The sequence below is a fragment of the Bos taurus genome, chromosome 18, assembly GCF_002263795.3.
Source record: "Bos taurus isolate L1 Dominette 01449 registration number 42190680 breed Hereford chromosome 18, ARS-UCD2.0, whole genome shotgun sequence".
In the NCBI taxonomy this organism is placed as follows: Eukaryota; Metazoa; Chordata; class Mammalia; order Artiodactyla; family Bovidae; genus Bos; species Bos taurus.
This window is the reverse complement of record NC_037345.1, coordinates 63,556,865-63,584,788: the sequence shown is the minus strand read 5'-3', so window position 1 is coordinate 63,584,788 and position 27,924 is coordinate 63,556,865. Positions and strand designations below refer to the sequence as shown.

The following is a 27,924-nucleotide window of genomic DNA, read 5'->3' as shown; positions in this document are numbered from 1 at the left end:
AGTGGTAAAGAATCCACCTGCCAATGCAGGAGACGTGGGTTTGCTCCCTCAGTGGGAAGATCCCTGAAAGAATGGAATGGCAACCCACTGCAGTATTCTTGCCTGGAGAATCCCATGGACGGAGGAATCTGGTAGGCTACAGTCCATGGGGTCACAAAGAGCCACTTCACTTTCTTTTACTTTGCAACTCTATGCACTGCAGCACTCCAGGCTTCCCTGTCCTTCACTATCTCCCAGGAGTTTGCTCAAACTCGTGCCCATTGAGTCGGTGATGCCATCCAACCATCTCATCCTCTGTCACCTCCTTCTGTCTTAAAGGATTTTACCTTACAGGCCCAAGATGGAGGCAACTAATTCAAAGAAGCAATATAGAATATAAAGATTGGGTCCCTTCAGAAACAGGGGTATTAGAACCATTATCGAGGAATCAACACAAGAAATTAATACGATGAAATATGAATAAGACTTCAAAACATAGACGCAGTTAAGTACTAGTTAAGAAAAGTGAATAATAGGGCTTCCCCTGAGGCTCGGAGATAAAGGCTGTGCCTGCCAATGAAAGGACACAAGTGCCATCCCTGACCCGAGAAGGTCCCAGGGCTCAGGAGCAACTAACGCCGTGCGACACAACCACCGAGCCTGGGAGCCGCCACTACTGAAGCCCAGAGCCCCGAGAGCCCGGGCTCCGCACAAGAGAGGTCACTGCAGTGAGAGGCCTGTGCCCGGTGACTGGAGAGGAGCCCTGTGCCCCGAGCAGCACCAAAGACCCAGCACAGCCGAAAATAAATGGAGTTAAAAATAAAATACATACCGAGGCTGAGAAACTGCTATTGAGGAAACGTGGTGAGGGAGTGAGATGGCGGGTGATAAAGCAACAGCCAGGCCTGTCCGTCTCATAGAACCACTGATTGTGTGGAGATGGGAAGACAGCCTGAGGGTATCAGGGGAAGGACTTTCCAGACAGCGGAAGAAAACCCTACAAGCCAGACTGCAAAGATAGTTGGGCTTGGTGTGGTCACATGTGCAAGGTGGCTGGGAAGTGGAGGAGAAGGTAGAGAGTGTGAGGAGCGGTGCACTCCACGGGTGTGAGAAAGGATTTGGATTTGCCAAGGGAAGATTTCATGCGAGGATGGGCACAATAAAGGACAGAAATAGTATGGACCCAAGAGAAGCAGAAGATATTAAGAAGAGGTGGCAAGAATATACAGAACTATACAAAAAAGATCCTCACGACCCAGATAATCCCGAAGGTGTGATCACTCACCTAGAGCCAGACATCCTGGAATGTGAAGTCAAGTGGGCCCTAGGAAGAATCACTATGAACAAAGCTAGTGGAGGTGATGGAATTCCAGTTGAGCTATTTCAAATCCTCAGACATGATGCTGTGAAAGTGTTGCACTCAATAAGTCAGCAAGTTTGGAAAACAGCAGTGGCCACAGTGCCCCGCCCTCCACAGTTGTTGCAGAAGGAAATGGCAACCCAGTCCAGTACTCTTGCCCAGAAAATGCCATGGACGGGGGAGCCTGATAGGCTACAGTCCATGGGGTTGCAAAGCGTTGGACTTGACTAAGCAAATACACTTTCACTTTCAACAGTTTCTGGCATCCAAAATAAAGCTAACTTTCCTTTCCCCCAACCTGGCCTCTGTATTGGCTTTTAAGTGCGAGCAGCCAGACACCAATATCTATTACAATATCATCCTTGAGTTTGCCGCCCCCAACTAATTCCCAGGCTAATTAATAGAAGAAAACGCTGATTCTTTGAAAAGAAATACTTTATGATCTCCATTCTGCTCCAAATGACCTCTCTTCATTTCTGCTGGAGGAGAGCCAGGTGGGATGAAAGAGTGCTACCTTGAAGAATCTTTTCAAGCAGAGACACCCTAGAATCCCAGTGTTCAAAAGGGCATTAATATCACATTACCTAACAGTTCATAATTCCAAAAGAATACAGTTACTTTAAATGCTCGCGTGGGTGCTCAGTCACTTCAGTCATGTCCAACTCTTTGCAACCCAACAGACCATAGCCTGCCAGGCTCCTCTGTCCATGGGATTCTCCAGGCAAAATACTGGAGTGGGTTACCATTCCCTTCTCCAGGGGATCTTCCTGATGACGGGATGGAACCTGGGTCTTGTATGGTGCAGGTGGATTGTTTACTACTGAGTCACTGGGGAAGCCTTACAGAGGGATGATATCTCCACATAATAATGGCCATGTAACAAACCGAAGCTATCATCTACTCCATATAAAAAATCTTGGGGATAGGGTGCGATGATTTGGGAGAATGGCATTGAAACATGTCTAATATCATATATGAAACGAGTCTCCAGTCCAAGTTCGACGCACGATAGTGGATGCTTTGGGCTGGTGCACTGGGACGACCCAGAGGGATGATACAGGGAGGGAGGAGGGAGGAGGGTTCACGTTGGGGAACATGTGTATACCTGGGCAGATTCATGTTGATACATGGCAAAAACAACACAAGATAGTAAAGTTAAAAAATAAAATAAAGAAAAAAAAATCTTGGAAGCCAAAATACACAGGACACTTATTTGACAGAAATGTCTCTGTTTATTTGAAATTTAAATTTCACTGGTGATCCTCTTTTTCATCTGGACACTCTGCTAGGAGCATCCTATTTTACGATGAAATGTTCCCTAATGGGGGGACAATCAGCAGTCACCTCAGTTTCACGAAGAAGAAAACTAATGAGACCTGCATTCACTGAAAGAAGAAAACACAGGCTACACTAAAGTAGAAAACGAATTCTGAAGGGAAAGGTAAGTCATCACTCAATATTCACCTAATTCATGTGAATGGAACCCCACTGGTGCCAGTATGATCGTAAGTTCTTCACATGTCACCCTTTCATTGTATCACCTAAGTGACAAATAATCCAGAATTTCCTTCTCGGAGCAGACGGCACTTGGACCTGATGGTGGGGTCCTGGGTGACTCATTTGGAATGGATTTTCCAGTCGCCTTTGAAAGTCTCAAGCTGACGGAAGGCACTGTGACACTCGGGGCACACGTAGGGCTTGAGGCCAGAGTGGATGCGTTGGTGAACACTGAGGTTCCCTCGGTGGCTGAAAGCTCTGTCACAGTGCTCACAGCGGAAAGGCTTCTCCTGGGTGTGGGTCCTCTTGTGAGCACGCAGTGTGGAGTCGTGGGTGAACTTCTCGAGGCAGAGATCACAGCTGTAGGGCTTTTCGCCAGTGTGGATCTGCTCGTGAACCCGCAGATCTGAAAGCTGTATGAACCCGTTGGCACATATGTCGCATTGAAAGGGCCTCTCTCCTGTGTGTGTCCTCTGGTGCAAGGTAAGCTGAGATTGATAAGGAAAGCTCTTTTTGCAGATGCTGCATTCAGAGGGTGCCCGTCCCGGGGTTTCTGCTCCCTCAGGAAGACTGGTGGGTCCCACGGTGCCAGATGAACCAACGGAATGGGACCCAAGCTGTCCTGAGAACTCTCCTTGGTCCAAACACGTGGCTGCTTCTTGACGCACGTCTTGGCAAGTCGGACTGCTGTCCCGCTTCCTTTTGACATGTCTGCGATACTTCAGAGGCCCTCCTCTGGATCCACTCGTGGTGGAAACGTCTCCCTCTGGAACACAGGAAGAAAGGGTTCAGAGCCACATTTTAAATATCAGTTTCTTCTTGAGGATTCTTCTGTCTCTCTATGCTCCCAGAATTCGCTGAAAGAAATTCAGCACCACATTTAACAAGGAGCATTTTCTGTGCTGCTGGCCTCACTGGAAACCTGATGTTGGCTGAGAAGTTCCCATCAAGCAACCAAGCTAAGAGCCTGGACTGTGGGACACTGGAATGTTGATGATGGAGAAGGTTGGCACTGGACAATGATCTCCAGTGATGCTGGCTACCCAGCCCCATGCCACCATAGGAGGGAGTCACTAACTCTGCTGAATTCCACGGTTTTGAATACTCACCAGGACACTTCAGAAGTTCAGGTTCTTGAGATTGAAGGGTTTTTGTCTCTCCCCTGTCTTCCAGCAGGTCCTTCTCCAACTTCCCCCTGGGCGTCTGACGCTCCAGCTCACCTGTTTCAGGAACAGTCACTGGCTGGAGAGCTCTCTGGTCCTGACAAGAGACAAACAAGCAGAGTCAAAGCCATTTACCTTAGTCCATGGAAAACTGTTTCCTGTTTCCCCATCTGCCTCGTATCTTGATCTAAGACTCCAACTTATGTCATTTTAGGGGATATGCCCTGACTTCGTCTGGTCCACCCCATCACCCTGATTGATAATCATCTCCTGATACTCAAGGCTGTCCTGGATCTATACAGACTGTATCTTGCAATCAAATCAGGACATCACAGTTGGCACTCTGACTTCTCTATGCATAGGTCTCTCCAAATCATACCCACTCCTGCCTGCCCTTGACTCTGGAAGTAAAGAACTCTAGGTCCAGCTCTCTTGACTCCATCATTGTTGGAGATTTGCCTGGATGCATCTTTGCGACGGTGGTTACCCGGTACATAGGAAGATGATGTCCAGTATTCTTGGTCTCTACTCCATGCAAGTCAATAGCATCCCCTGCCTATACCCAACCTTATTTGAACAAATCAACTGTCTTCCATTCGTTCTTCAGTGTATGAAAGGGAAAGTGTTAGTCTGACTCTCTGCAAACCCATGGACTATAGCTGCCAGGTTCCTCTGTTCATGGGATTCTCCAGGCAAGAACATTAGAGTGTAGCCATTCCCTTCTATAGGGGATCTTCCTGACCCAGGGATCCAACCCAGGTCTCCTGCATTGTCAGCAGATTCTTCACCATCTGAGCCACCAGGGAAGCCCAATGTCTACTGGTGGGCATTTTGAGTCCACTTTAGAGTCACTCCTTCAGTTGCAAGGAATGATCATATTCTGAAATATGACGTGCCCTTGGGCAAAGTGGCTTGGGTAAATCACCTGTCAGTGCATTTACTTGCAGCAAATAGAACCTAGCATCATTTCAGGAAGACAGGATTCCCTTCTCCCCACTCCTAAGACTAGAAGCTTGCATAGCAGAGGGACAGAGATGGATTATCTTCATTCTCACAGTGATTAGAAAAAATGCCTAGGAACTGAATGTATCCACGGGAATTCCTGGAAGCAATGGGTCCATTCTTGTCCTTTGCCAAATCTCCCCATTACTCCAGCAGCCACACCCACCTGACTCTCTTCTACCTGCTTACACGCTCTCTCCTGCTCCCCAGATAGGTTTGTGGCTCCTGGCAGATTCTGCAGCTCTTGACTTCCTTCCTGGCCATTCTCTGGAGGTATGACCCTCACAGGGGGTTGGGGCTCCCCACACGTGTCTCTCTCATCGTCCATGTCACCAGCCTTGGCTTCAACCATCTCAATATTGGGATCATGCACAAGATATTTCTGCCCTTGTATGCAGACTATGGTCTGTGAGGGGAGAAATCAATCAAGATCAGTCCGTATAAGACCTGGAATGTAGCTTTCAGGCATCCAATGGCATTGACAATAGAAGCTCCCGTTTGGTGTAAAAGATCTACGTCCTTCGAGTGAGACAGCCAAAAGTATCTCCCAAATTGCCCAACTGTGAACTTCTCTAACCTGTTTGGGAACCACTGATACAAGGCCAAGGACCCGCAGGTCCTATCTTGTGATCCCTGCAGCTTGCACGTGTCTCCTTGTCCCACACCCATCACTAAGGTCCTACTCATCCAGGTCCTGGGTTTCTGCTTATTTTTCAGCATGTCCTCCAGGTCTTTGCAACTCTGCACCCCACTTTCTTTGAGCAGGACCTGGCACTCCAGGGGCATGCAGATCATGAACTGCTCCAGCACCAGCCTGTCCATCATCTGCTCCTTGGTGTGAAGATCCGGCCTCAGCCACAGCTGGCAGAGTTCACGGAGTCTCCTCAGATCCTCAACAGGGTCCCATTCCTCTGAGCTGCTAAATGTTCTGATCTGGACGTGCCAGATTTCCTGGTCACAGTCTGAGTTTTCCATGAGTGTGTCTTGGGGTGGCACGGATGCCGGTGACTCAGCCCCAGGGCTGTCTGTGATGTGTCCACAAGCCTGAAAAAATGTCTGGTACTCAGCCCTATTGATGGAGGAAATTTCCAGTAGGATTCTGAGCAAATGCTTCTAGAAGTGGGTGCCTAGTTGACACCTATGGAAATGGATTTCCTCTGCTTTTCCTCATCATTAAAGTCACTGGTTAGAAGTCTAGGGAGACAAAAAAAAAAAAAGAAAGAAAGAAACAAATGGGTTTCATTTTTTTCCACCCTTCTGTCTCCCCTACATCCCAATATTGGACACCATTGCCCGACTCATTCAATATTTCATGAAACTGTCTGGTCAGAAATGACCATAGGGCTTCCTTGGTGGTCCAGTGGCTAAGAATCTGCTGCCAATGCAGGGGACATGGGTTTGATTCCTCATATGGGAAGACCCCGCCTGCCTCTACGCCTGTGCACCAGAACTCTTGAGCCTGAGAGGGGCAACTACTGAACCCGAGCTGTAGACTCCCAGCTCTGCCATGGGAGAAGCCACCACAATGAGAAGCCCATACCCCTCAGCTAGACAGTAGTCCCCACTAGCTACGACTAGAGAAAGCCCTCACAGCAAAGGAGACCCAGCCCAGCCAAAATGAATGAATTAAAAAACTTAAAACTAATAATAATCATATATGTAGTTTTTAAATGGCCATAGGGTGCCGCTCAGAAACTCTTGAAGAAAACCAGCCACCTCACAGCAACATGTGTGGAAACAGTCTTCTCCCCTTGCAGAAGAGCTGGATTAACCGTTGTTAACGCGGGGTTAGAGGAAGATCTCCTGTCACAAGGTCTCCCAACTAATGTAGGATGAACAGAAAGTGAGACCTTCGTGAAACCCACCCATGTGTCCTGATTTCTAGGCATCCTCCTTGGAGGTGCCCACTCATCGCTTACCCCTTCCAGGTCTCTTGCCTTCAGCCTCCTCAGGTCAGGCACTGGCTCTCAAAGTGTGTCTGGAGCTGAAATGTCTGTATTTATAGAGACTTGGGTGAAACTCCAGGGGTTTCCGGCCATAACCTCATCATCCCAGTGATTGGATAAAGGGCATGGAAGGAACCACTTTGGATAATCTGGGTAGATTCCATTTCCTGTGGAGACTCCAACAGGAAGAACCATTAAAGAGGCCACCATATTGGTTTGGCAGTAAACTTTCTCTAATGTATTTTATTTACTTTATACTTCGTGGATGGCATTTCTTGGGGAAACAGATTGATTTTCCTGATCTAATGAATTTTTTCTCTGCTTGGAGACTGTGAGCAGTGCAATAATTGTAATCCAATGGTTGTAATCAAATTGGGTTACTAATCTTGTTTCTTTCTCATGAAATAGGTCATGAAAGACTTTTGTCTAAAATCAGCTGATATGATCTACTGTAAGAACCATTTCAGAGAGGCATCACAGAAACCAGAGGTTGTACACCAGTAGGGAAAAAGAGGAGAAGGCAATGGCGCCCGACTCCAGTGCTCTGGCCAGGAAAATCCCATGGATGGAGAAGCCTGGTGGGCTACAGTCCATGGGGTCGCTATGAGTCGGACACGACTGAGCGACTTCACTTTCACATTTCCCTTTCATGCATTGGAGAAGGAAATGGCAACCCACTCCAGTGTTCTTGCCTGGAGAATCCCAGGGACAGGGGAGCCTGGTGGGCTGCCATCTATGGGGTCCCACAATGTCAGACACGACTGGAATGACTTAGCGGCAGTTAGCAAAGTCTTAGAAGAGAAAACACACAGGTCTTTGATAGAAACGTGTTTGTTTATTTGAAACTTAAATTTCACTCGTGATCCTGTATTTAATCTAGCTGTCCTGCTAGGAGCATCCTATTTTACAAGGTATCACTCCTGACAAGAAGGCAATCAGCAGTAGCCTCACTCTGATGATGAGGTACTGAGAACCAGTGAGACACAGCTTCATTGGAAGAACAAGAACAACACAAAGCGAAAACATGTAAGAAAACCAGAGTCTAACACCATAAGGCAATTATCCTCCAATTGAAAATAAACAAATGAAAAAGAAAACTATAGTCTATAGCAAAGTAGAAAACAAAATCCAAAGGGAAAAGTAAGTCATCACTCAAGTATCCTAATTCACGCGAATGGAATCCCACTGGGTTCCACATCCTCCTAAGCCCCTCCCCTGTCATCCACACTTTGTATCACACAGGTGACAAATCATTCTCAATTTTCTCATTAGAACAGAAAAGACCTGGACCTGAGAGCAGGGTCCTGAGCCAGTCATCTGGAATGGATTTTCCGGTGGCGTTTGAAAGACCCCAGCTGACTGAAGGCCCTGTGACACTCGGGGCACACGTAGGGCTTGAGGCCAGAGTGGGTGCGTCGGTGAACAGTGAGGTTCGCTCGGTAGGCGAAAGGCTCTGTCACAGTGCTCACAGCGGAAAGGCTTCTCCTGGGAATGGGTCACTTTGTGAGCATGCATCGTGGAGTTGTGGGTGAACTTCTTGAGGCAGACATCACAGCTGTAGGGTTTCTCGCCAGTGTGGATCCGCTGGTGAACCCGCAGGTCTGAAGGCTGTATGAACCCTTTGGCACAGATGTCGCATTGAAAGGGCCTCTCTCCTGTGTGTGTCCTCTGGTGCAAGGTAAGCTGAGATTGATAAGGAAAGCTCTTTTTGCAGACGCTGCATTCAGAGGGTGCCCGTCCCGGGGTTTCTGCTCCCTCAGGAAGACTGCTGGGTCCCCCGGTGCCAGATGCACCAACGGAATGGGACCCAAGCTGTCCTGAGAACTCTCCTTTGTCCAAACACGTGGCTGCTTCTTGACCACACGTCTTGGCAAGTGGGAGTGCTGTCCCGCTTCCTTTTGACATGTCTGCGATTCTTCAGAGGACCTCGTCTGGATCCACTCGGAGTGGAAACGTCTCCCTCTGGAATACAAGAGGAAAGGGTTCAGGAGCCACATTTGAAGTATCACTTCCTTCCTGGGGACTCTCCCCTCTCTCTCTGCCCTCCCAGGATCTGCTGAAAGAAGAGATTCAGCACCATATTTATCAAGGAGCGTTCACCATGGTGCCGGCCTCATTGGAACCATCCCTAATCTTGGCTACAGACTTCCCAGCAACCAAACGACCTAAGAGTCTAGCTGATGAAACACTCTGGAACGTTGACGATGGAGAAGGTTGGCATTGGAGAACCAACTCCTACCGCACAACACCAAGGGAAGGGAATGCTGGGTACCCCTTCCTGGACATCAGTGGAGGCAGTCATTACATCCTTTGGTCTCCAAGTTTTTAATACTCACCACGATCCTGTAGAAGTTCAGGCTCTTGAGACGAAAGGGTTCTTGTCACTCCTGTGTCTTCCAGCAGGTCCTTCACCAAGTACTCCCTGGAGGGCGTCTGACCCTCCAGTTCATCTGTTTCAGGAATGGTCTCTGGCGGGAGAGCTTTCTGGCCCTGACAAGGGGCAACCAAGCAGAGTCAATCCCACTGCCTTAACCCACGGCAAGCTCTGTCTCCTCTTTCCCCACCCGCCTCGTACCCTGATCTCACACTCCAGCTTTCTGAATATCAGTTTGGGAGATATGCCCTGACTGCTTCCCATCACCCTGATTGGCAGTCCTCTTCTGATTCCCATGTCTGTCCTTGATCTATACCGACCACCTCTGGCAAAAGTCCAGACTTCACAGCTGGCTCTGCAAATTCTCTTTGCAAATATTTCTCCACCTCATCTCACATTCTCCAGGCCCTGAATCTGAAAGCAGAGGATTCTGGCTCTAGGGCTCCTGACTTCACCACTTGTTGATACCTTGCCTGGATTTGTCTTCATCAGGGAAGGTGGCCTGGGGCATAATAAGATGATAAGCAGTATAGGTGTTATGCTGTATAGCTCTATTCTACACTATGTGGCTCTATTCACGAGAAATCAGTAGCATCTCCTCCCCCGATTCACATTTCCAAAATATCCACTGTCTCCAGACATACTCCAAAATCTGAGGGGGAAAATGACTCCAACGGGGAACTTGTTATTCAAGTCAAGGTGTTTACAATATCCCCCAATATTAGTGCCTCTGACGAAATCCATCATGTGTGAAACAGCTGTGAGTGCATTTACCCCTGATGAACCCACCCAGCACCATCCCGTGGAAACGGGACTCCTCTGCCCTCATGCTTAGGGCCACAAGCTTTCATGGTGAAGGACTATGAAAGATGGATTGTCTTCATTCTCACACTGGATGGAAAACGGCCGGGAACAGAATGCATCCATGGGAATTCCTGGAGGCAGTGGGTCCATTCCTGTCCTTTGCCAAACTCTCCCAATTACTTCCACAACCACGCCCACCCGATCCTCTTCTACCTGCTCCCAGACTGGAGGTCAGGACATCACACTCACCTGCCCCCTCGACAGGTCCTTGGCTCCTGGCAGATGCTGCACGTCTTGGCTTTCCTGCTGGCCCTCGTCTGGAGGGACGACACTGACTGTAGACTGGGGCTCCCTGGCTTGGTCTCTCTCACTGTGCCCTTCATTGACCTCAGATCCTAACATCTCAACACCCGAGACTGGCATCAAAAAATCCTCGCCTTGGACACGGACTACAGCCTGTGACGAAAAATTCAAATAGGATTAGTCTCCCTTCACAAAATCCAAAAAGGTATTCATTGTGTATCCCACTCTAGAGGCCCACCTCTTGGGAATGACATTTGAAAGACCAACACGCTCAAAGTGAGGACCAAAGAAACATCTCCAGTGATGCCACAGGCCAAGTGCTCACGCCCTGTGGGAATCACTGATTAGAGCCAAGCCCTCTGATCCTTCTCCTTCATCTCCCAGCTCCCAGCCCCTGATGCCACCATTCCTGTCTCACAGGGTCATTAGGGTCCTACTCACCCATTTCTGCAGTTTCTGCTTCTTTCTCAGCACCTCTTCCAGATCCTTACAAGTCTCGGCACCACTACTTTTGACTAAGACCTGGATGTCCGGTGGCATGCACATCACGAACTGCTCCAGCACCAGCCTGTCCACCATCTGCTCCTTGGTGTGAAGATCCGGCCTCAGCCACAGACTGCAGAGTTCACGGAGCCTCCTCAGAGCCTTGATCGGGTCGGATTCGTCCGAGCTGCTAAATGTTCTGAAGCGGACGCGCAACACTTCAAGGTCGGAGTCGGGGTTTTCCCTTCGGGTGCCTTGGCGTGGCGCAGACGCTGGCGACTCTGCTCCGGGGCTGTCGGCGACGGGGCCACGACCCTTTCTCTGGTTATTAGCCATACCGACTGTAGACTTTTTCAGTAGGACTCTGTGCAAATGCTTCTAGAGTCGGTGCCCAACTGACCCCGATGGAAAGGAATTTCCTCTTGCTTTTCCTCAGTAATAGATTCAGTATTCAGAAATAGGGGGCAAAAAAGAAAAACGAATGCAGCCAATTAGTTTTATTTTCATCCACCCTACCATCCCTCATCCCAATACTGGGCATTATTCCCCCCTCAGAATTTCACACCAGGGACAAGAATCCATTCTCTTATTCCTCTGACATCCATCTTATAGTACAAGAAACTGAGTGGGCAAAAATCTCCACAGGGCAGTGCTTTAAAGCCCTTGTTGGAAAAATGAACCACACCACACGACACCATGGAGTGTGGAAACAATCTCATCTCACAGAAGATTCCACAAATGAACCACAGTTCACGTGTGGCTGGAGGGAGATCGGTGGATTTCACACGGTCTCTGAGCGAATGCAAGGTGAACAGAAAGCCAGGACTTACTGAAACCCACTTCCACGTGCCCTGACTTCGAGCGTTCTCTTTAGACATTGCCCATCAATTACCTCCTTGAAGCCTTCTCGCCTCGGTCCTCCTCAGTTGGGGACTTGCTCTCAAACTCGGCCGGCGGAGAAGCGTCTCTCTATGGAGCTGGAAGAAATGCCCGACCTCTCGGCCTGTTACGCAATCGGCGCATGGATTCGTTGGGGGCGGGGCAAACCATTCTAGATAATCCCACTTTACTTAATCACAGGGATTCGATTGCCCATGGAAACTCGCTCAGGACAAACCACGATTTACTAAAGAGGCCTCCATAGTCATTTAGCAACAGGTTCTGTGTATTTGTTTTGTTCTGTTTTTGGCCAAGCAGGGAGGCAGGTGCGGTCTCAGTTCCCAGACCGCGGAAGGAAACCACGCCACCTGCAGCGGGAGCGCTAAGTCTCACCCGCTGGACCGCTAGGGAAATCCCTCGGTTTCCTTTTGGATTTGATTGATTTTGGACTTTGGGGACTGCATTTTGGGGTGAACGGACTGGTTTAAATGATCTCGTGAATTTTTGGTCTCATTCCCTGGAGAGTTTGACGGAGTCATAGACATGATGGTGGGAGCCAGATCGGTTTGACTCCTGTCTTCTTTCTGTTCTTGTGAGATAAGTCTTCAAAGGCTTTTCTAAAATCAGCTAATGAGCTAAGGTGTGAGAAAACCCGATTCAAAACCTTTTTGAAGACTAGAAGTTGTACACCAATAGGAAAAAAGAATGACACCTATCACTTTTGGAATCCTTCCTTTTTTCCAAACACCTCGTGAAGAAATCCCTGAACAAGTATGGCGTGCGTCAATCTATCTCAGCCTAATAACAGCCATGTAGGCAAAACCACGGCTATCACCTATTCCCTGTAGAAAAGTCTTAGAAAATACACAGACACTCTTTGACAAAAATGTGTTTATTTAAATTTAAATTCCACGGCAGAGCCTGGCCTCTGTGCCAGGAACATGCAGTTTTACAGTGAAGTCCCACCTAACAGGAAGGCAGTCAGCAGTAGGCTCAGTTTCATGATGAAGTTCTGAGAACTAATGAGACATGCTTTCAGTAAAAGAATAACAAAAGAAAACAAAAACTGATTGAAACAGGCTACACTAAAGTATAAAACAAAATCCAAAGGGAACGATAAGCCATCACTCAAATATCCTCCTCATTCATGTAAATGGAAGCCCCTGGACCCAATATCCTCCGAAGCTCTTCCCATGTCATCCACCCTTTGTCTTACAGAAGTGACAAATCATTGTGAATTTCCTTCTTGGAGCAGAAGGACTTGGACCCGACAGGCAGGGTCCAGGGCCAGTGGTTCAGAATGGGTTTCCTGGTGGGATTTGAGACACCCCAGGGAGCAGAAGGCAGGTGACACTCGGGGCACATGTAGAGCTCGAGCCCCGTGTGTGACCACTGGGGTTCCCACTGTGGTTGAAAGCTTTTTCACAGTGCTCACAGAAGAAAGGCTTCTCTTGGATGTGGGTCCTCTGGTGAGCATGCAGCGTGGAGTCGTGGGGGAACTTCTTGGGGCAGAAATCGCAGCTGTAGGGCTTCTCGCCCACGTGGGTCTCCAGGTGATCACATGGGTCCGGAGGCTGCATGAACCATTGCACATTGATGTTGCTTTTTTCTTTGTTTAATTTAAAGGGCCGTCTCTCTTTAATGCTGTTCCAGAATAAGAGCCCATTACTTTGATAAGCACGGGCTCAGCAGAAGGCTCAAAGGATGCGTGTAAAAGAATGTTTCCAAAGGCTCCAGAGATGACCCCAACTCTGCTTCCTGCTTCCCCTGGAAAATACTCCATGTCCTGGGTGGGTGGCTACTTGGTCCAGCTGACTTTAGGAATGTCATAGTGCTCCGTGAGCGTGTCCAGGTGTCTGTTGAAGTCCTCCACTCTCTGCTTGTGGGATTTGGATGCTTTCTTCAGGATCCTCTCCATTTGTCGCTTCTCCTGCACCTTCTCAAAGGCCACCTGGGCTGGGTCGAGGTGGCGCCTCAGATCCTCCTCCTGGTTCTTCTGGATTTTTCCCATCGTTTACAGGAGTTTTGCCTTGTCTCTGTCCTTTTTCTTCTTCCACTTGGTCACGCCAAGCTCTGTGACTCCTTTCAGCTTCAGGGGTCCCTTTTGGACCTGCTCGTAGGCGTCCATGCTGCCCATCTTTGGATTCAGATTTCTAGATGGACAAGAGTGTGGGGTCAGTTTTTCAAATGGAAATTGGGACAATATCGTTCTCCTGTGTAGATCCAAGAGGTTCCCTCTGTATGGGTTAACAGCAATGAACATAGACGAACATCTCTGCTTTGCCCAGGGGGCCAGGGTTCAGAAAGCCTTGAGGAATTAATGCAGCACACCACACCACAGCATGGAGGGTGGCAACACCCTATAAATCAAGGTGATTTATAAACCTATAAATCAGATGGAGGCAGGCGGGGGGAACCTGAAAGACCTCTTATTTAAAATGTCTTTTCACCAAGAGAAGGATCTGTGTTCCCCTATAGTTCCCAAGTTCCATTTACATGTTTCAAGTCCATTCTTCCCCCCTCACAGAGAGCTCAGGAGGCAACCATAGTTCATATGGAGTTTAAGGGAGATCCACTGCTTTCACAAGATCGTTGAGCTGATGCAAGGTGAGTAGAAAACCCAGCCTTCCGAAACCCACCACCTCCTTCTGTATTGATTCCCAAACCTTCTCCTTAGATGTTCTCACTCATCACTTACCTCCTTTGAGCCCTCTTGCTGTCAGACTCCTCAAGTCGGTGACTGGCTATCAGAATGTGTCTGGGGCTGAAACATCTTATTTATAGAGAGCCGGGGGAAATGGCAAGGGTCCCTGCTTGTTACCCCATCAGCACAGCGATTGTGCAAGGGTGGTTCAAGCCATTTATATGACCTCATTTTAGATAATCCAATTATCCACGGATCCAGTTTCACACGGACACTCCACCGGAAAAAAAAAAAAAACAACACAATTTATCAAAGAGGCCTCCATGTTGGTTTTCTGGTAGACTTCTCTGATAGCTCAGGTGGTAAAGGATCCACCTGCAATGCAGGAGACGCTGTAGTAATTCCTGGGTCAGGAAGATCTACTGGAAAAAGGCTAGGCTACTCACTCAGTATTCTTGGGCTTCCCTTATGGCTCAGCTGGGAAAGAAGTAAAGTGAAAGTCTTTCACTCGTGTCCGACACTTTGTGACCCCGTGGATATACAGTCCATGGAATTCTCCACACCAGAAAACGAGTTGGTAGCTGTTCCCCTCTCCAAGGGATCTTACCAACCCAGGGAGCAAAGCCAGGTCTCCCGCATTGCAGGCAGATTCTTTTCCACCAGGGAAGTCCATGCACTTTTTGGTAGTAAGATTGATTTTCCTGGTCTATCAAATACTTTTCTCATTTACCTGGAGAGTTGGAAGGAGTCAAAGCATAGGTATCTGAAAGTTTTACCTAGTTTGGTTAGTGGCGGAAGAAGAAAAAGGATATAGACAAGGCAAAACTCCTGGAAACGATGGGAAAAATCCAGAAGAACCAGGATGAGGATCTGAAGCGCCACCTCGATAAGCGGACCCCAGCCCAGGAGGCCTTTGAGAAGGTGCAGGAGAAGCAACAAATGGAGAGGATCCTGAAGAAAGCCTCCAAAACCCACAAGCAGAGAGTGGAGGACTTCAACAGACACCTGGACACGCTCACGGAGCACTATGACATTCCTACAGTCAGCTGGACCAAGTAGCCGCCCCACCCAGGACATGGAGTATTTTCCAGGGGAAGCAGGAAGCAGAGTTGGGGTCATCTCTGGAGCCTTTGGAAACATTTTTTTACACATATTCTTTAGAATCTTCTGCTGAGCCCGTGCTTATCAAAGGAATGGGCTCTTATTCTAGAACTGCATTAAAGAGAGAGGGCCCTTTAAATTACAAAGAGAAAAAAGCAACATCCATGTCCAATGGTTCATGCAGCCTCTGGACCTATGTCGTCACCAGGAGACCCACGCAGGCGAGAAGCCCTACAACTGTGATCTCTACCCCAAGAAGTTCCCCCACGACTCCACGCTGCAGGCTCACCAGAGGAACCACACCCAAGAGAAGCCTTTATGCTGTGAGCACTGTGAAAAAGCTTTCAACCACAGTGGGAACCTCAGTGGACACACTCTGGGCTGGAGCCCTACATGTGCCCTTAGTGTTACCAGCCTTCTGCTCCCTGGGGTGTCTCAAATCCCACCAGGAAACCCATTCCGAACCACTGGCCCAGGACCCTGCCCTCGGGTCCAAGTCCTTTCTGCTCCAAGAAGGAAATTCACAATGATTTGTCACTTCTGTAACACAAAGGGTGGATGACATGGGAAGAGCTTCGGAGGATATTGGGTCCAGGGGCTTCCATTTACATGAATGAGGAGGACATTTGAGTGATGGCTTATCGTTCCCTTTGGAATTTGTTTTCTACTTTAGTGTAGCCTGTTTCAAAAAGTTTTTGCTTTCTTTTGTTATTCTTTTACTGAAAGCATGTCTCATTAGTTATCAGTACTTCATCATGAAACTGAGCCTACCGTTGACTGCCTTCCTGTTAGGCAGGACTTCTCTGTAAACCTGCATGGTCCTGGCACAGAGGCCAAGCTCTCCAGTGGAATTTAAATTTCAAATAAACACATTTCTGTCAAATGTGTCTGTGTAGTTTCTAAGACTTTTCTACAGGGAATAGGTGATGGCCGTGGTTTTGCCTACATGGCTGTTATTATGCTGAGATAGATTCACTCACTCCATACTTGTTCAGGGATTTCTTCCTGAGGTGTTTCGAAAAAGGAAAGCTTCCGAAAGTAATAGGTATCATTCTTTTTTCCTATTGGTGTACAACTTCCAGTCTTCAAAAAGGCTACTTAGAAATCGGGTCTTCTCACACCTTAGCTAATCAGCTGATTTTAGAAAACCGTTTGAAGACTTATCTCACAAGAACAGAAAGACGAGAGGAGTCAAACCCATCTGGTTCCCACCACCATATCTCTGACTCCGTCAAACCCTCCAGGCAGTGAGACCAAAAATTCTCGAGATCATTAAAACCAGTCCGTTCACCCCAAAATGCAGTCCCCAAAGTCCAAAATCAATCAAATCCAAAAGGAAACCGAGGGATTTCCCTAGCGGTCCAGCGGGTGAGCCTCAGCGCTCCCGCTGCAGGCCGAGTGGTTTCCTTCCGCGGTCTGGGAACTGAGACCGCACTTGCCTCCCTGCTTGGCCAAAAACAGAACAAAACGAATACACAGAATCTGTCGCTAAATCACTATGGAGGCCTCTTTAGTAAATCGTGGTTTCTCCTGAGTGAGTTTCCATGGGCAATCGAATCCCTGTGATTAAGTAACGTGGAATTATCTAGAATGGCTTGCCCCGCCCTCAACGAATCCATGCGCCGACTGCGTAACAGGCCGAGAGGTCGGGCATTTCTTCCAGCTCCATAGAGAGACGCTTCTCCGCCGGCCGAGTTTGAGAGCAAGTCCCCAACTGAGGAGGACCGAGGCGAGAAGGCTTCAAAGAGGTAATTGATGGGAAATGTCTAAAGAGAACGCTCGAAGTCAGGGCACCGTGGAAGTGGGTTTCAGTAAGTCCTGGCTTTCTGTTCACCTTGCATTCGCTCAGAGACCGTGTGAAATCCACCGATCTCCCTCCGGCCACACGGGAACTGTGGTTCATTTGTGGAATCTTCTGTGAGATGAGATTGTTTCCACACTCCATGGTGTCCTGTGGTGTGGTTCATTTTTCCAACAAGGGCTTTTAAGCAGTGCCCTGTGGACAGTTTTGACCACACAGTTTCTTGTACTGTAAGATGGATGTCGGAGGAATAAGAGAATGGATTCTTGTCCCTGGTGTGAAATTCTGAGGGGGAATAATGCCCAGTATTGGGATGAGGGATGGTAGGGTGGATGAAAATAAAACTAATTGGCTGCATTCGTTTTTCTTTTTTGCCCCCATATTTCTGAATACTGAAGCTGTTACTGAGGAAGGCAAGAGGAAATTCCTTTCCATTGGGGTCAGTTGGGCACCCACTTCTAGACCATTTGCCCAGAGTCCTACTGAAAAGCTCTAGAGTCGGTATGACTGAGAACCAGACAAGGGGTCGTGGCCCCTTCGTGGACATCCCCGGAGCAGGGTCGCCAGCGTCTGCGCCACGCCAAGGCACCCGAAGGGAAAACCCCGACTCCGACCTGGAAAAGTTGCGCGTCCACTTCAGAACGTTTAGCAGCTCGGACGAATCCGACCCGATCAAGGCTCTGAGGAGGCTCCATGAACTCTGCAGTCTGTGGCTGAGGCCGGATCTTCACACCAAGGAGCAGATGGTGGACAGGCTGGTGCTGGAGCAGTTCGTGATGTGCATGCCACCGGACATCCAGGTCTTAGTCAAAAGTAGTGGTGCCGAGACTTGTAAGGATCTGGAAGAGGTGCTGAGAAAGAAGCAGAAACTGACGAAATGGGTGAGTAGGACCCTAGTGACCCTGTGAGACGGAACGGTGGCATGAGGGGCTGTGAGCTGGGAGATAAAGCAGAAGGATCAGAGGGCTTGGCTCTAAATCACTGATTCCCACAGGGGTGAGCACTTGGCCTGTGGCATCACTGGAGGTTTCTTTGGTCCTCACTTTGAGGGTGTTGGTCTTTCAAATGTCATTCCCAGGAGGTGGGCTTCTAGGGTGGGATACACAATGAATACCTTTTTGGATCTTGTGAAGGGAGACTGATCCTATCTGAATTTTTTGTCACAGGCTGTAGTCCGTGTCCAAGGCGAGGATTTTTTGATGCCAGTCTCAGGTGTTGAGATGTTAGAATCTGAGGTCAGTGAGAGGCACGGTGAGGGAGACGGAGCCATGGAGCCTCAGTCTACAGTCAGTGTCGTCCCTTCAGACGAGGGCCAGCAGGAAAGCCGAGACGGGCAGCATCTGTCAGGAGCCAAGGACCTGTTGAGGGTGCAGGTGAGTGTGATGTCCTGACCTCCAGTCTGCGAGCAGGTAGAAGAGGGTCTGATGGGCGTGGCTGCAGAAGTAATTGGGAGAACTGGGCAAAGGACAGGAATGGACCCATTGCCTCCAGGAATTCCCATGGATGCATTCTGTTCCCGGTCGTTTTTCAGCCAGTGTGAGAATGAAGACAGTCCCTCTTTCATAGTCCTTCACCATGAAAGCTTGTGGCCCTGAGCATGAGGGAGAGGAGTCCCGTTTCCACGGGATGGTGCTGGGTCGGTTCATCAGGGGTAAATGCACTCACAGCTGTTTCCCCCATGATGGATTTCGTCAGAGGCACTAATATTGGGGGATATTGTAAACACCTTGAATTGAATAACAAGTTCCCCGTTGGAGTCATTTTCCCCCTCAGATTTTGGAGTATGCCTGGAGACAGTGGATTGTTTTGAAATGTGAATCGGGGGAGGAGATGCTACTGATTTCTCGTGAATAGAGCTATATAGTGTAGAATAGAGCTATACAGTATAACACCTATACTGCTTGTCATCTTATTATGCCCCAGGCCACCTTCCATGACGAAGGGAAATCCAGGCAAGGTATCAACAAGTGGTGAAGTCAGGAGCCCTAGAGCCAGAATCCTCTGCTTTCAGATTCAGGGCCTGGAGAATGTGAGATGAGGTGGAGAAATATTTGCAAAGAGAATTGGCAGTGGCAGCTGTGAAGTCTGGACTTTCGCCAGAGGTGGTTGGTATAGATCAAGGACAGACATGGGAATCAGAAGAGGACTGCCAATCAGGGTGATGGGAAGCAGTCAGGGCATATCCCCCAAACTGATATTCAGAAAGCTGGAGTGTGAGATCAGGGTACGAGGTGGGTGGGGAAAAAGGAGACAGAGCTTGCCGTGGGCTAAGGCAGTGGGATTGACTGTGCTTGGTTGCCCCTTGTCAGCTCCAGAAAGCTCTCCCGCCGGAGACCATTCCTGAAACAGGTGAACTGGAGGGTCAGACGCCCTCCAAGGAGAACTTGCAGAAGGACGTGCTGGAAGACACAGGAGTGACAAGAACCCTTTCGTCTCAAGAGCCTGAACTTCTGCAGGATCGTGGTGAGTATTAAAAACTTGGAGACCACAGGAGGTACTGACTGCCTCCACTGATGTCCAGGATGGGGTACCCAGCATTTCCATCCCTTGTTGTTGTGGGGTAGGAGTTGGTTTTCCAATGCCAATCTTCTCCATCGTCAACGTTCCAGAGTGTTTCATCAGCTAGACTCTTAGGTAGTTTGGTTTCTGGGAAGTCTGTAGCCAAGATGAGGGATGGTTCCAATGAGGCCGGCACTATGGAAAATGCTCCTTGATAAATATGGTGCTGAATGTCTTCTTTCAGCAGGTTCTGGGAGGGCAGAGAGAGAGGGGAGAGTCCCCAGGAAGGAAGTGATACTTCAAATGTGGCTCTGAACCCTTTCCTTTTGTGTTCCAGAAGGAGATGTTTCCACTCCGAGTGGATCCAGACGAGGTCCTCTGAAGAATCGCAGACATGTCAAAAGGAAGCGGGACAGCACTCCCACTTGCAAAGACGTGGGTAAAGAAGCAGCCACGTGTTTGGACCAAGGAGAGTTCTCAGGACAGCTTGGGTCCCGTTCCGTTGGTGCATTTGGCAATGTGGGACCCACCATTCTTCCTGAGGGAGCAGAAACCCCGGGACGGGCACGCTCTGAATGCAAGGTGTGCAAAAAGAGCTTTCCTTATCAATCTCAGCTTACCTTGCACCAGAGGAGACACACAGGAGAGAGGCCCTTTAAATGTGACATCTGTGCCAAAGGGTTCATACAGCCTTCAGATCTGCGGGTTCACCAGCGGATCCACACTGGAGAGAAGCCCTACAGCTGTGATATCTGCCTCAAGAAGTTCACCCACAACTCCACGATGCATGCTCACAAAGTGACCCATACCCAGGAGAAGCCTTTCCGTTGTGAGCACTGTGACAGAGCTTTCGGCTACCGAGCGAACCTCAGTGTTCACCAACGCACCCACTCTGGCCTCAAGCCCTACGTGTGCCCCGAGTGTCACAGGGCCTTCAGTCAGCTGGGGTCTTTCAAACGCCACCGGAAAATCCATTCCAGATGACTGGCTCAGGACCCTGCCCTCAGGTCCAGGTCTTTTCTGTTCTAGTGAGAAAATGAGAATGATTTGTCACCTGTGTGATACAAAGTGTGGATGACAGGGGAGGGGCTTAGGAGGATGTGGAACCCAGTGGGGTTGCATTCGCGTGAATTAGGATACTTGAGTGATGACTTACTTTTCCCGTTGGATTTTGTTTTCTACTTTGCTATAGACTGTAGTTTTCTTTTTCTTTTGTTTATTTTCAATTGGAGGATAATTGCCTTATGGTGTTAGACTCTGGTTTTCTTACATGTTTTCTCTTCGTGTTGTTCTTGTTCTTCCAATGAAGCTGTGTCTCACTGGTTCTCAGTACCTCATCATCAGAGTGAGGCTACTGCTGATTGCCTTCCTGCCAGGTGTGATTTCCTTGTAAAATAGGATGCTCCTACCAGGACAGCTAGATAAATACAGGATCACCAGTGAAATTTAAATTTCAAATAAACAAACACATTTCTATCAAAGAGCTGTGTGTTTTCTCTTCTAAGACTTTGCTACAGGTAGGTGATAGCCACGGTTTTTTCAATGTGGCCATTATTATGTTGAGATATGTTCCCCTTTGTATTAGTTTGGATACTGCTTCCTTAGGTATTTAGAAAAAGAAGGCTTCTTAAATTGATAAGCGTCATTCTTTTCCCCTCCTGCTACTGCTGCTGCTAAGTTGCTTCAGTCGTGTCCGACTTTGTGCGACCTCATAGACGGAAGCCCACCAGGCTTCCCCATCCCTGGGATTCTCCAGGCAAGAACGCTGGAGTGGGTTGCCATTTCCTTCTCCAATGCTTGAAAGGGAAATGTGAAAGTGAAGTCACTCAGTCATGTCTGACTCTAGCCCACCAGGCTCCTCCATCCATGGGATTTTCCAGGCAAGAGTACTGCAGTGGGGTGCCATTGCCTTCTCCTCTTTTTCCCTACTGGTGTACAACCTTGGGTTTCCTTGATGCCTCTCTGAAATGGCTTCTTACAGTTGATCTCGTCAGCTGATTTTAGACAAAAGTCTTTGATGACTTAATTCATGAGAAAAGAAACAAGATTGGGTAACCCAATTTGATTACAACCATTGGATTACAATTACTGGACTGCTTCACAGTCTCCAAGCAGAGAAAAAATTCATCAGATCAGGAAAATCAATCTGTTTCCCCAAGAAATGCCATCCACAATTCTAAAGTAAATAAAATACATTAGAGAAAGGTTACTGCCAAACCAATATGGTGGCCTCTTTAATGGTTCTTCCTGTTGGAGTCTCCACAGGAAATGGAATCTGCCCAGATTATCCAAAGTGGTTCCTTCCATGCCCTTTAGCCTATCAGTGGGATGGTGAGGTTATGGCCAGAAATCCCTGGAGTTTCACCCAAATCTCTATAAATATAGACATTTCAGCTCCAGACACACTTTGAGAGCCAGTGCCTGACCTGAGGAGGCTGAAGGCAAGAGACCTGGAAGGGGTAAGCAGTGAGTGGGCACGTCCAAGGAGGATGCCTAGAAATCAGGACACACGGCTGGGTTTCCAAAAGACCTTGCTTTCTGTTCATCTTACATTAGCTGGGAGACCTTGTGACAGGAGATCTTCCTCTAACCCCACGTGTAATCCAGCTCTTCTGCAAGGGGAGAAGAATGTTTCCACACATGTTGCTGTGAGGTGGCTGGTTTTCTTAAAGGGTTTCTGAGCGGCACCCTATGGCCATTTAAAAACTACATATATATTTATTATTAGTTTTAAGTTTTTTAATTCATTCATTTTGGCTGGGTTGGGTCTTCTTTGCTGTGAGGGCTTTCTCTAGTCGTAGCTAGAGGGGACTACTGTCTAGCTGAGGGGTATGGGCTTCTCTTTGTGGTGACTTCTCCCATGGCAGAGCTGGGAGTCTACAGCTCGGGTTCAGTAGTTGCCCCTCTCGGGCTCAAGAGTTCTGGTGCACAGGCGTAGAGGCAGGTGGAGTCTTCCCATATGAGGAATCAAACCCATGTCCCCTGCATTGGCAGCAGATTCTTAGCCACTGGACCACCAAGGAAGCCCTATGGTCATTTCTGACCAGACAGTTTCATGAAATATTGAATGAGTCGAGCAATGGTGTCCAATATTGGGATGTAGGGGAGACAGAAGGGTGGAAAAAAATGAAACCCATTTGTTTCTTTTTTTTGTCTCCCTAGACTTCTAAGAAGTGACTTTAATGCTGAGGAAAAGCAGAGGAAATCCATTTCCATAGGCGTCAACTGGGCACCCACTTCTAGAAGCATTTGCTCAGAGTCCTACTGGAAATTTCCTCCATCAATAGGGCTGAGGACCAGACATTTTTTCAGGCTTGTGGACACATTACAGACAGCCCTGGGGCAGAGTCACTGGCGTCCATGCCACCCCAAGACACACTCATGGAAAACTCAGACTGTGACCAGGAAAACTGGCACGTCCGGTTCAGAACATTTAGCAGCTCGGAGGAGTCAGACCCTGTCGAGGATCTGAGGAGACTCCGTGAACTCTGCCATCTGTGGCTGAGGCCGGATCTTCACACCAAGGAGCAGATGATGGACAGGCTGGTGCTGGAACAGTTCATGATCTGCATGCCCCTGGAGTGCCAGGTCCTGCTCAAAGAAAGTGGGGTGCAGAGTTGCAAAGCCCTGGAGGACATGCTGAGAAATAAGCAGAAACCCAAGAACTGGGTGAGTAGGACCTTAGTGATGGGTGTGGGACAAGGAGACACGTGCAAGCTGCAGGGATCACAAGATAGGACCTCAGGGTTTTGCTCTGTATCAGTGGTTCCCAAACAGGTGAGAGAAGTTCACAGTTGGGCAATTTGGGAGATACTTCTGGCTGTCTCAAATCGAAGGACGTAGATCTTTTACACCAAACGGGAGCTTCTATTGTCAATGCCATTGGATGCCTGAAAGCTACATTCCAGGTCTTATAGAGACTGATCTTGATTGATTTCTCCCCTCACAGACCATAGTCTGCGTACAAGGGAAGAAATATCTTGTGCACGATCCCGATATTGAGATGGTTGAAGCCAAGGCCGGTGACATGGACAATGAGAGAGACCCGTGCAGGGAGCCCCAACCCCCCATGACGGTCATACCTCCAGAGGATGGCCAGGAAGGAAGCCCAGAGCTGCAGAATCTGCCAGGAGCCACGAACCTTTCTAGGGAGCAGGTGAGAGCGTGTAAGCAGGTAGAAGAGAGTCAGGTGGGTGTGGCTGCTGGAGTAATGGGGAGATTTGGCAAAGGACAGGAGTGGACCCATTGCTTCCAGGAATCCCCGTGGATACATTCAGTTCCTAGGCATTTTTTCTAATCACTGTGAGAATGAAGATAATCCATCTCTGTCCCTCTGCTATGAAAGCTTCTAGTCTTAGGAGTGGGGAGAAGGGAATCCTGTCTTCCTGATATGATGCTAGGTTCAATCTGCTGCAGGTAAATGCACTGACAGGTGATTTACCCAAGGCCACTTTGCCCAAGGGCACGTCATATTTCAGAATATGATCATTCCTTACAACTGAAGGAGTGACTCTAAAGTGGACTCATTTTGCCCCCCAGTAGACATTGGGCTTCCCTGGTGGCTCAGATGGTGAAGAATCTGCTGACAATGCAGGAGACCTGGGTTGGATCCCTGGGTCAGGAAGATCCCCTGTAGAAGGGAATGGCTACACACTTTAATGTTCTTGCCTGGAGAATCCCATGAACAGAGGAACCTGGCAGCTATAGTCATGGGCTTGCAGAGAGTCAGACATGACTGAGTGACTAACACTTTCCCTTTCAGACATTGAAGAATGAATGGAAGACCGTTGATTTGTTCAAATAAGGTTGGGTATAGGCAGGGGATGCTATTGACTTGCATGGAGTAGAGACCAAAAATATTGAACGTCATCTTCCTATGTACTGGGTAACCACCATCGCAAAGATGCATCCAGGCAAAGTCTCCAACAATGATGGAGTCAAGAGAGCTGGACCTAGAGTTCTTTACTTCCAGAGTCAGGAGCAGGAAGGAGTGCGTATGATTTGGAGAGACCTATGCATAGAGAAGTCAGAGTGCCAACTGTGATGTCCTGATTTGATTGCAAGATACAGTCTGTGTAGATCCAGGACAGCCTTGAGTATCAGGAGATGATTATCAATCAGGGTGATGGGGTGGACCAGACGAAGTCAGGGCATAGCCCCTAAAATTTCATGAAGAAACTTGGAGTATAAGGTCAAGATACGAGGCAGATGGGGAAATAGGAAACAGTTTTCCATGGACTAAGGTAAATGGCTTTGACTCTGCTTGTTTGTCCCTTGTCAGGATGAGAGAGCTCTCCCGCCAGAGACTGTTCCTGAAGCAGGTGAGCTGGAAGGTCTGACGCCCAGGGAGAACTTGGAGAAGGACCTGCTGGAAGACAGGGGAGAGACAAAAACCCTTCAATCTGAAGCACCTCAACTTCTGAAGGGTCCTGGTGAGTACTCAAAACCGTGGAATCCAGCAGAGTTAGTGACTCCCTCCTGTGGTGGCATGAGGCTGGGTAGCCAGCATCACCATCCTTGATGGGTGGGTGGAGATCATTGTCCAGTGCCAACCTTCTCCATCATCAACGTTCCAGCGTCCCACAGTCCAAGCTCTTAGCTTGGTTGCTTGATGGGAACTTCTCAGCCAACATCAGGGTTCCAGTGAGGCCGGCAGCACAGAAAATGCTCCATGTTAAATGTGGTGCTGAATTTCTTTCAGTGAATTCTGGGAGCATAGAGAGAAAGAAGAATCCTCAAGAAGAAAGTGGTATTTAAATAGTGGCTCCTGAACCCTTTCCTTCTGTGTTGCAGAGGGAGACGTTTCCACTACGAGGGGATCCAGACGAGGTCCTCTAAAGAATCGCAGACATATGAAAAGGAAGCGGGACAGCAGTCCGACTTGCCAAGACGTGCGTCAAGAAGCAGCCACGTGTTTGGACCAAGGAGAGTTCTCAGGACAGCTTGGGTCCCATTCCGTTGGTTCATCTGGCACCGTGGGACCCACCAGTCTTCCTGAGGGAGCAGAAACCCCAGGACGGGCACCCTCTGAATGCAGGGTGTGCAAAAAGAGCTTTCCTTATCAATCTCAGCTTATCTTGCACCAGAGGACACACACAGGAGAGAGGCCCTTTCAATGCGACATCTGTGCCAAAGGGTTCATACAGCTTTCACATCTGCGGGTTCACGAGCAGATCCACACTGGCAAGAAGCCCTACAGCTGTGATCTCTGCCTCAAGAAGTTCACCCACGACTCCACGCTGCGCGCTCACAAGAGGACCCACACCCAGGAGAAGCCTTTCCGCTGTGAGCACTGTGACAGAGCTTTCAGCCACCGAGGGAACCTCAGTGTTCACTGACGCACCCACTCTAGGCTCAAGCCCTACGTGTGCCCCGAGTGTCACAGTGCCTTCCGTCAGCTTGAGACTTTCAAAGGCGACTGGAAAATCCATTCCAAATGAGTCACCCAGGACCCCACCATCAGGTCCAAGTCCCGTCTGCTCCGAGAAGGAAATTCTGGATTATTTGTCACTTAGGTGATACAATGAAAGGGTGACATGTGAAGAACTTACGATCATACTGGAACCCGATGGGGTTCCATTCACATGAATTAGGTGAATATTGAGTGGTGACTTACCTTTCCTTCAGAATTCGTTTTCTACTTTAGTGTAGCCTGTGTTTTCTTCTTTCAGTGAATGCAGGTCTCATTAGTTTTCTTCTTCGTGAAACTGAGGTGACTGCTGATTGTCCCCCCATTAGAGAACATTTCGTCGTAAAATAGGATGCTCCTAGCAGAGTGTCCAGATGAAAAAGAGGATCACCAGTGAAATTTAAATTTCAAATAAACAAAGACATTTCTGTCAAATAAGTGTCCTGTGTATTTCCCCTTACAAGATTTTTTTTTATTTTATTTTTTACCTTTACTATCTTGTATTGTTTTTGCCATGTATCAACATGAATCTGCCACAGGTATACACATGTTCCCCATCCTGAACCCTCCTCCCTCCTCCCTCCCGGTCCCATCCCTCTGGGTCATCCCAGTGCACCAGCCCCAAGCATCCAGTATCGTGCATCGAACCTGGACTGGCGACTCGTTTCATATATGATATTATACATGTTTCAGTGCCATTCTCCCAAATCCTCCACCCTATCCCCAAGATTTTTTTATATGGAGTAGATGATAGCTGCGGTTTGTTACATGGCCATTATTATGTGGAGATATCATCCCTCTGTAAGGCTTCCCCAGTAGCTCAGCGGTAAACAATCCACCTGCACCATACAAGACCCAGGTTCGATCCCTTCATCAGGAAGATCCCCTGGAGAAGGGAATGGTAACCCACTCCAGTATTCTTGCCTGGAGAATCCCATGGACAGAGGAGCCTGGCAGGCTATGGCCTGTTGGGTTGCAAAGAGTCGGACATGACTGAAGCGACTGAGCACCCACTCGAGCATTTAAAGTAACTGTATTCTTTTGGAATTATGAACTGTTAGGTAATGTAATATTAATGCCCTTTTGAACACTGAGATTCTAGGGTGTCTCTGCTTGAAAAGATTCTTCAAGGTAGCACTCTTTCATCCCACCTGGCTCTCCTCCAGCAGAAATGAAGAGAGGTCATTTGGAGCAGAATGGAGATAATGAAGTATTTCTTTTCAAAGAATCAGCATTTTCTTCTATTAATTAGCCTGGGAATTTGTTGGGGGCGGCAAACTCAAGGATGATATTGTAATAGATATTGGTGTCTGGATGCTCGCACTTAAAAGCCAATACAGAGGCCAGGTTGGGGGAAAGAAAAGTTAGCTTTATTTTCGATGCCAGAAACTGTTGAAAGTGAAAGTGAAGTTGCTCAGTCATGTCCAACTCTTTGCGTCCCCGTGGACTGCAGCCTACCAGGTTCCCCCGTCCATGGCATTTTCTGGGCAAGAGTACTGGACTGGGTTGCCATTTCCTTCTCCAACAACTGTGGAGGGCGGGGCACTGTGGCCACTGCTGAGTTTTCCAAACTTGCTGACTTATTGAGTGCAACACTTTCACAGCATCATGTCTGAGGATTTGAAATAGCTCAACTGGAATTCCATCACCTCCACTAGCTTTGTTCATAGTGATTCTTCC

The 27,924-nt window shown here is 48.4% G+C and overlaps 3 protein-coding genes and 2 pseudogenes across 3 annotated transcripts; 2 read left to right on the top strand and 3 right to left on the bottom strand.

The window, feature by feature from the left end:
• Nucleotides 1-2,569: 2,569 nt before the first annotated feature.
• Nucleotides 2,570-5,935, bottom strand: LOC100140412 (zinc finger and SCAN domain-containing protein 5B-like). Its single transcript, XM_024978866.2, has 4 exons — nt 5,685-5,935; nt 5,193-5,400; nt 3,946-4,088; nt 2,570-3,602 (listed from the first exon to the last, which is right to left on the bottom strand). Exons 1-4 carry the CDS (start codon nt 5,824-5,826, stop codon nt 2,956-2,958), a joined length of 1,140 nt encoding a protein of 379 aa, XP_024834634.2. The 5' UTR covers nt 5,827-5,935; the 3' UTR covers nt 2,570-2,955.
• A 1,833-nt stretch (nt 5,936-7,768) lies between these two features.
• Nucleotides 7,769-12,286, bottom strand: LOC100140659 (zinc finger and SCAN domain-containing protein 5B-like; annotated as a pseudogene).
• Nucleotides 12,287-12,314: 28 nt separating this feature from the next.
• Nucleotides 12,315-15,419, bottom strand: LOC132342888 (protein FAM32A-like; annotated as a pseudogene).
• Nucleotides 15,420-17,002: 1,583 nt separating this feature from the next.
• Nucleotides 17,003-21,316, top strand: LOC790201 (zinc finger and SCAN domain-containing protein 5B). Its single transcript, XM_015458457.3, has 5 exons — nt 17,003-17,283; nt 17,735-18,217; nt 18,503-18,709; nt 19,646-19,799; nt 20,173-21,316. Exons 2-5 carry the CDS (start codon nt 17,840-17,842, stop codon nt 20,817-20,819), a joined length of 1,386 nt encoding a protein of 461 aa, XP_015313943.2. The 5' UTR covers nt 17,003-17,283; nt 17,735-17,839; the 3' UTR covers nt 20,820-21,316.
• Nucleotides 21,317-23,001: 1,685 nt separating this feature from the next.
• LOC112442416 (zinc finger and SCAN domain-containing protein 5B-like) lies at nt 23,002-26,719 on the top strand. The gene is made up of 4 exons (XM_024979488.2): nt 23,002-23,504; nt 23,785-23,991; nt 25,117-25,267; nt 25,629-26,719. The coding sequence occupies exons 1-4, from the start codon at nt 23,196-23,198 to the stop codon at nt 26,171-26,173; spliced, it is 1,212 nt and encodes a 403-aa protein (XP_024835256.1). The 5' UTR covers nt 23,002-23,195; the 3' UTR covers nt 26,174-26,719.
• Nucleotides 26,720-27,924: the final 1,205 nt, after the last annotated feature.

Coding starts and splice junctions, on each gene's coding strand:
- LOC790201 (XM_015458457.3), top strand. CDS start 17,840: ATGACTGAGAACCAGACAAGGGGTCGTGGCCCCTTCGTGGACATCCCC. Junction 18,218..18,502: donor AGCAGAAACTGACGAAATGG/GTGAGTAGGACC, acceptor TTTTTGTCACAG/GCTGTAGTCCGTGTCCAAGG. Junction 18,710..19,645: donor AGGACCTGTTGAGGGTGCAG/GTGAGTGTGATG, acceptor GCCCCTTGTCAG/CTCCAGAAAGCTCTCCCGCC.
- LOC112442416 (XM_024979488.2), top strand. CDS start 23,196: ATGCCACCCCAAGACACACTCATGGAAAACTCAGACTGTGACCAGGAA. Junction 23,505..23,784: donor AGCAGAAACCCAAGAACTGG/GTGAGTAGGACC, acceptor CTCCCCTCACAG/ACCATAGTCTGCGTACAAGG. Junction 25,268..25,628: donor TCAACTTCTGAAGGGTCCTG/GTGAGTACTCAA, acceptor TCTGTGTTGCAG/AGGGAGACGTTTCCACTACG.
- LOC100140412 (XM_024978866.2), bottom strand. CDS start 5,826: ATGATGGACAGGCTGGTGCTGGAGCAGTTCATGATCTGCATGCCCCTG. Junction 5,401..5,684: donor GAAACCCAGGACCTGGATGA/GTAGGACCTTAG, acceptor CACAGACCATAG/TCTGCATACAAGGGCAGAAA. Junction 4,089..5,192: donor TCTGGGGAGCAGGAGAGAGC/GTGTAAGCAGGT, acceptor TCAGGACCAGAG/AGCTCTCCAGCCAGTGACTG.